Source organism: Nymphaea colorata, chromosome 9 (assembly GCF_008831285.2).
Source record: "Nymphaea colorata isolate Beijing-Zhang1983 chromosome 9, ASM883128v2, whole genome shotgun sequence".
NCBI classification, from domain to species: domain Eukaryota; kingdom Viridiplantae; phylum Streptophyta; class Magnoliopsida; order Nymphaeales; family Nymphaeaceae; genus Nymphaea; species Nymphaea colorata.
In genome coordinates, this window is record NC_045146.1 from 3,521,029 (window position 1) to 3,528,945 (window position 7,917).

The 7,917-nt window shown below is 37.3% G+C and overlaps 1 protein-coding gene across 1 annotated transcript; it reads right to left on the reverse strand.

Annotated features, from left to right (window-relative positions):
- Positions 1-227: 227 nt before the first annotated feature.
- On the reverse strand, positions 228-6,851 carry LOC116260750 (uncharacterized). The gene is made up of 8 exons (XM_031639207.2): positions 6,469-6,851; positions 4,797-4,931; positions 4,424-4,579; positions 4,205-4,266; positions 3,943-4,100; positions 1,969-2,117; positions 1,738-1,881; positions 228-541 (listed from the first exon to the last, which is right to left on the reverse strand). The coding sequence occupies exons 1-8, from the start codon at positions 6,805-6,807 to the stop codon at positions 365-367; spliced, it is 1,320 nt and encodes a 439-aa protein (XP_031495067.1). The 5' UTR covers positions 6,808-6,851; the 3' UTR covers positions 228-364.
- Between the last annotated feature and the right edge of the window lie 1,066 nt (positions 6,852-7,917).

Genomic DNA, 7,917 nt, shown 5'->3' on the forward strand with positions numbered 1-7,917 from the left:
TTGTCCACAGCAGGCCCCACAAAATCTATTTATTTTCATATTAGCCCATATATATATATATATATATATATATATATATATATATATATATATATATATATATATATAGTTATTAATCATCAGTAGCTTTTGGTCTTGTGGACTCCAAACACCAGCAACCAGCAGCATCAAGGCCACCATAAGTTATATCACTAAAATATAAACTGGAAAGCTGCAACTAATCTTAATTAGACATAAATTTGGTAAAATATTGTTTATATATAAAATTACTGAACAAAAATATAAACAAAAGAATAATATGATAGTCCTTGATTATGAAAACAGATGGCAGGTAGAATTAGAAGAAACTTGTCCTTCAATATATTTACGGTCTCAACAAAGATAGCTGCCCTGAATCACCATTTAACAAGAAAACTTCTAAAGGCGTGTAAGCAGATGAGTCAGAAACTGAGGAATCAAGCTTTGGCGGAGGCTGCAAAATCTTGCTTCCTTTTGCACATTGTACCGATAGGAGACGTGGACCAATCCGCATCTTCCAAACCTGCATCAACCATGAGAGGCAAAATCAGAAAGATTGTATCCTGACCCGAATCCTCGTTCTACCCATCAGAAAAGTGGAAATTGCCTCACCCGATACAAGTAATCAGGAGAGATTACAGAATTCAGAAAAACAATACATCAAATGCACATTTTCCTTACAACTAGATGGTACCCATCGATAATCATTTCAGCCTACATGTATAAGAGCAAGAACTCCTAATCAGGATGAAAACTACCAAGCCAAGAAAACATGTGCATAGTCCTATTTGTGAACCTCTTTACCTACTTCATAAAACTGAAATTTTGCTATTAAGAAAAGGCTAAGTTGCTTATTTGTGCCTTCTGATACCACTGAATTATTCATCATTTTTCAGCAACAGCTATATCAACATGGGCGCCGGTTGAGTGCAGCACTTAAAAAAAAAAACTTTGGTGAATGTGTGGCAATCTATGTGTCTAAATTGCTTCTTTGTGCCTTAGTGATAACATGGAATATTCATCATTGTTCAGCAAGAGGGTGAAACAGAACGTACGTCGATGTGTGTGCCGGTTGAATGTGGTACTTTCTCAGAAAAACTTAAGGCAATATGTCTGTGTATATGTGTGTGTCTGTAAAAGTCAAAAGTAAAATAGTGTTTTTCTAATAAGTGCTTCTTGCAATAAAAGAGAGTTTGGAAGGAAGATTAAAAAAAAAAAAAAAGAGGTCTCTATTTGAAAATGGTAATGAAAAGAAGGTTTCAAACAAAAAGAAACATTTATAAAGTCCTAATTCCTGTGCTGTTTGCTTCCTGCCCAGCCACCAGGTATGCCCTTTCCTCTTAATTCATCTTTTTCTTTCTTCCTCCTCCCTCCATTTTTCTCCTCCTCTTTCTTCCTCCTCCCCTCCTCTTCTCCTTTTTCTTCTTCTTATCCCCGTCGTCCTTCCCATTTTTTTCTTTCTTTTTTCCCATTTGTGGGTGAGTACCACACCCAAGGAGTAGATGTGTCACATCGCCGTGGGTGTGGCCCCCAAAGTGCCGTGTCCATGTTGCAATGATTATAGACCCATTGTGAAAATATAGGACATACTTGTCATTTTGAATACCACACGTAATTTTTTAATAAAATTATAATGGATTATTAAAAGTTTCTATAAGGACGCTACATAAAAGGTAAGTAATGAAAAGCCACAAGATGATGTCAAAGGAAAGCTAGGACCTCCACTATGCCTTTTCGAGGGGCATGTATAGCTAGGCACAGGCAATAATCACTCTTTGACTTTTCATAATGAGGCAAATCTGAGGAAGATGCATCTCCGCTCACTAACATCTCCATGAAAAGACAGTGTGCATCACGATAGCCCTGAGCACAAAGATTATGAAAATATATGAGAAACATACTGGCCTTTTTCCCGGACTAAAAGAATGTGATAGACAGTAAAATGTAAACCTTCCATTGTCGCACAACAACCAGTGCTTGGGTATCTAGTAAAAGAATACGGCCAAGTGAATCAGCAATAGCAGCCAGTGAACCGCTTGGAGACAGCGCAAATCTTTCCCCCTTTCTTGGAGGATCTCTCAAGCATGTCAATACAGATGCTGCCACAAATTACACTGCCAATGGATCAATCAAACACGCCTCTAGTCATGGAAGAGCACAATACCATGAAATTAAACAGAGAAAAATACTAGATGCAAGCCACTGAGCAAATGCAATTTCACATGATCTGTGAGAACAACAAGCCTCATTCCTGTTGAATGGGAAACAACACAATACAAGTATACAACACTATCTCACAAATGAGCTAAGCAGGAAGCTGTTAATGGTGTGAGACACTATGCAGACCTCACACACTGGTCTCTCAAGGAAGTGCTCACACAAAACACAATGTCACAATGTGAACAGCAGTTCTAAGTTTCAATTGGTCAACCAGGTCAGGGTTCACCTACAGCTTGAAAGGTGAAAAACTTAGACAAACTCACCTAAAAAAGTCAATAAGCAAACTTTTTTACAGTATAGCTAGCAAAGCAAACCAAATCGTGTGAGAAAACTGCATTCTTATACTTATGTGCCTTCTAACAATGTTATATAAATCAGAAAATGTTGTGTATTGGAAGCCTAAATGATATGGCATATATCAGCCCATATGTTGCATATCAGCCATCGTTCGAATTATTTTTCCTTGTTGCACTTTATCAGGCCAGATCGGCTGATAAATGAATGGGGCCATATCAGGCCCCATCACTTTGGCCCACCAGTGAAACAACATGTATCAGCCAATGTCGACATACCGCTTTTTACAACATTTTTTTTGAAATCATGTCATCGGTTCACTAAATGAGTCATCAAAGTACCATAGACTGGAAAGAGATGATTCACATAAGAACCTGGAGTCATGTTATTTTTACAGTGAACCAAAGTTTGTCAAGAAGTACCATTAGGAAATGAAAAACTCAGATTTCTGGATGCTGAAGCAATTTTCATATAGACAAGATTGTATATCAGCCCAATAGAAACTAGAAAGGAATCCATAAAAGCCCCATAAGGAAATACCCCTCAGCAACCATGCCAAAGTGCCTAAAAAGATTTGCAAACATCTTTTAACCAAGGATGGTTCATCAGGCATGCAAAAGTAACTGATAATGATCAATAAGCAACAAATTCTAGGCCATTTAGGAACAACAAATAAACATTGAAATCTTTTCAAAGGTGAAGATTGATTATCCCAGCAGGTCATATTTCTGATATTCCATGGGTATGACTTCATATGAGAGAAAAGGCAAAAACTATCTCCATACTGAAAACTATATAGTGAAAATAGTTGGCCTAACAAAAGAGGATGATTAAATGAGACCATAGTTAAAAATATGTATTTTCTTCGGAAAAAAAAAACACAATAAATAAATCAGGTGTTTAAAACTTAAAAAAAAAATGCTGTTTTTTTATAAAGACGCATAAAATGAAAAGAAAACGCAAATAAAAAGTTTTTTTCACATTGTCTTCATATTATTCATTTTTTCATGTTTTTTAAATGCCAAACTGCTTGTTTTCAGTTTCGAATTTTTATTTGTTGCAAAATCTACTTAGTTTTTGATGCTTGTGTTATTAGTTTTTCCCACTTATTTTATTTTTCCCTCATTTGTTTTTTTTTTTAATTTTTACAAAATTTACCAAATTTTTCCTTTTCTTTGAAGTTCATCCATCGTATTATAACCGAGAAAAACCTCTCTATTTAAAACGAGAGAAAGTTTTTTGTGATTATAACGAGACAAGGAAAACACACAAAAGATCCTGGTGGTAGCAACAGCAGACAAGAATTATGTTTTTTGTGATTACTGATTGAGAATGAGACAAGAAAAACACACAGAAGATCCTGGTGGTAGTCAGCAGCAGACAAGAATTAAGGCTGCAAAAATTTCCAACCTCGAGCAAAGGCCTGAGGTTTCACTTCTTTTGGCTTGTCAGCCTCTTGATTGCTCCGCCATATCATTTTTGAGAAGGATGAAAGTGTTGAAAATGTAGCTGGCACAACCTTCGACAAAATGGCTCCAACTAGAGACCTATTTCTGTCCTCAGAAAGCCTATAAGCACATGGATCATATAACAGGTTGAGAAAGATTGAAAAAAAATGTATATCTTCTAGTAAATTTCACACATGCAGACAGTTGAAACCAGTCAGTCCCACCTGAATGCGGAAATTACAGCATCTTCTCCAATGGTAACTGCACAGTAGTAACGTTGACTTGACTGCCCAACAATAAAAGCAGCTGAATTCAAATACCAGAATAGCTTCAGAGAGCTTCCACTTAATGAGGAAACTTTATGAGAAATGACAGGAGAACAAAAAATCATGGCTCAATTAAACAAAAAGCTAACAGTGGTTGTATTAAAGCAGATTCTCCACCTCAAGCTCCAGAAGAGGAGGAGGCATGATCCCAGTAATTGCAGCATCAGTGCATGGTCCAAACTTCCCAACATTCCATAGCTGGTAGGGCAACCTCCCATAATCATTTTCCCGTCTATATGACTGCATTTCTTGGAACCATTTTTGAAGAAAATTCTAGGCCAAGTAAAGGATGAAATATAAAGATCAGTAGAAACTCTTACGTGTGAAAGATATATCATCTGCACAAATAATCTCACAAAGGTGAATAGCAGAAGTAAGATGCATGATCAAAAGACAACAGACAAACTGTGGTAATGTGATGATGTTCCTTTACAACAAATGGATAAATTTTGGGTTCTCTAGTTTATAAAAGGTAAGAAACAGCACATACCTGAATATCTGCTCCATCAAAACGTGCAATTATGCCTGGCATAACTATGCATATTTCGTTTGAAGATGTGCTCTGTGGAAAGTTACCATCACTTCCTCGAACACGTATTCTAATAATGCGTGAAGGATGTACAATCTACATGACAAAATCTTTGGTCAGGTGGCACAAATTTCGCAAAGTGAGAATAGAATGTTAAAATAGCTCAATTGAATAAGGCATGTTGCATTTATAATGTCTAGCAATTGCAGATCATTGACATTTGAAAAGGAGACAGCTGACCATGGATGTTTCATTCTTGAAGCTTCGAGCAACATTGTTCACAAAAGAAAGCATAGAACACAACAAACACACATGTGGACACAAATGTACATAAAGTTATCCAAGAAAAATGAACAGACAGGATCATTTCTGTTTGTCATCCTAAATTTTTCTTATTCTGACATAGTCATGTGATCCAATCAGTGGTTATTCCGTAGACTATACAAGCCTCAAATAATACAACATATACATGCTTTCAATTCCTGTTCCATATGAATGAACTTATTTTAAGTGATTCCCCCAAACTTCCATAAAACGAGAACATCAAATGTGAACATAGAACTGATCAAATCAATAGCAGCAAACGTCGTGTCCAATTGAATCAGTTCAGTAAGATATACAACTAATTCTCATAGTCCTGATTATCTACCCAAGCTTGGCTCCAAAAGCAAATTTTCATCTAGAAGTTTCGCATCAAATTACTCCACTGAAACATCCAACTAATCCCTAAAACAATAATTCCAAAATTGGCGTGGTTAAAACATCCGATACTAGAAGTTCAAACACATTCAATGAAGAGTAGCCCGTAACCGAGCAGGAGTCCATCTTCACACGGATTGGACACACGGAATCATCAACTCAATTAGGTACGAAACACAACTTTTGAAAATTTTAATATGTTCAGCCAGGCAAAACCCTCAAAAAGGTTCATTCTAAATCACACCACTCTAGAATCTAAATCATATAATGATCTAGAAGTTTCAAATTTCTTCATAGAATGGATATCCTAGGGAGGGATAATTCTAATTCATAAAATCCTTGAAGATTTGGATATCTTGCACGAGCAGAAACGCTAGCTGAAGGTTCATTCTAAAACATAATACAAGCTATGGGAAATTTAAACGTCATCTGTGAGTAGAAGCTTTAGACAAAAGGATCATCTTTAAGAGTAAAACATTTTCTGAAATTGGCACCTCATCGGTGAGTGGAAACCTACACAAACAAGATTAGAGCTGTCAATTTTTTGAAATCGGTGCCTCACAATTTTCAAAAAATGGAATCTCTTCGATGAGCAGAAACCTTGAGGATAGTGCCATTCTCAACCCTAACACAACTTTTACATATGTGAATCCCTTAACAGAAGCAGCCCTGACGGAAAAATCCTTCTAATTACAAAACAATTTCCGAATTCGAAATCCAAAGCAAGTAACAACTCCGAGAAGGAACCGTTTCCCCTGACAAAAGCAATACCTGGAATCATAAGTCACAACGCAAACAAACCAGGGAATGTAGATGGAAAAACAAACCAGAGAGAGAGAGAGAGAGAGAGATCTCAGTTTTGCGTCAGCCACAACCAGCAGCAATGTTTTCGAATCAGAAAATCAAGATTATCGGACGGAATGTAAGGACTTGCCTGCTTGTGGATCAGGTCGGCATTCATGGAGTAGAAGAGGAGGAACCCGTTTGACGTCCCGAGGGCGAGGACCCGGAAATCATCAAAGATTAACCACTCGATCGCGGCAATCTCTCCCTCGACGGAAGGAGAAAGAGTCGGCTGGATGGAGACAGGAGGGGAGTCGTTCCAATCGACGACGAGGACGAAGGATCGGTTGGCGAGTGCGAGGGAGTTGGTGTCGAGGGCAAGGAAGAGATTAGGATCGTTGGCGAGCCAGCCCTCCTTTCCGGCGCCCAATCGATCCAATTCCTTGCAAGCAATGCATCCGAGTTCCGTCAGATGGGATCGCCTCGCCATCGAAGGCTAAGACTACGGCACTCAGGCTTCCGATCAATGGAGAAAATGATCGCAGAGAGAAAGAGAGACAGACTCTAGCTGTAGGAGAATTTTAATTTTAAGGTCCAATTCTACACATAATTGCCTTTTCGTGTTCGAACTTTTCACTTTTTTCTAATTAAGGCATCATCTTTTCCCTAAGTTTCTCCCAGTCAACCCCATTAGGATTTCAACATACTCTAATAGTCTAATTGCGCTTAAAAATGTTGAAATTTACAAAGCAAACATGCTAGTTCTTGGTCTGATTACACCAGCAAAAGCATAAGGAATGGCCGGGCCTTGTACTAACAAGGCGAGTCTCTTTCTCTCTTTTCAAAACAAAAACCTCTTTTTCTTTACACGCTCTAGAAACCAAATCAATTTTAAGATGCAAGCACTGCTTGTCTAATACTAATGCTTGGAATAAATTTTGCAGATTTTCTTGGTTGATTTGTGGGATTGTGATATTTGAATATGCTATCAGAGCTGGAGAATATGAAATGGTGTAGGAGAACTAGATGTTTCTCTTTTCTTGAGGTGATTCTTCATATTCCCTCTATTAATCTATTATGTTTATAGCTGCATTAGGGTTTTAGATTGAAGTTATGCACCGGGTCAGTTTTGGATGAGGTTTGTTGGACCTTGTTTTGTATTTGTTGGCAACCTATGTAAGTGTCACTTTTTTGTTTCACCGTGTTGTTTGCTGATTGTTATTGTGGTGACATGGGGATCGAAAGTTTCTCCATCATTAGAAGGTTGTTCGATTGTAGCTTGCTGTTTTTTCATGTTATAGTTGTTTTGCTTTTGTGTTGGATACAGTCAATATTAGTATTTGCTATGACTGCATTTTGTTTGTTAAATCATGCAAGTATAGATAAAAAAGAGGTTTAGCTAGTGATAGCTGTAAAGTTTGATGGTTCAAATTATGCATACTAGACTGAATATATGAAATTCATTTTGAAAGGATTTGGATTTTGGAATTATGTAGATGGGTCTAATAAAAAACCAGAAGAAGACAATGAGGACTTTGAGAAAGCTTGTGGTGAACTGATAAAATTAATTCAAAGGTGAAGCCTCAGATACTTGAAGCTA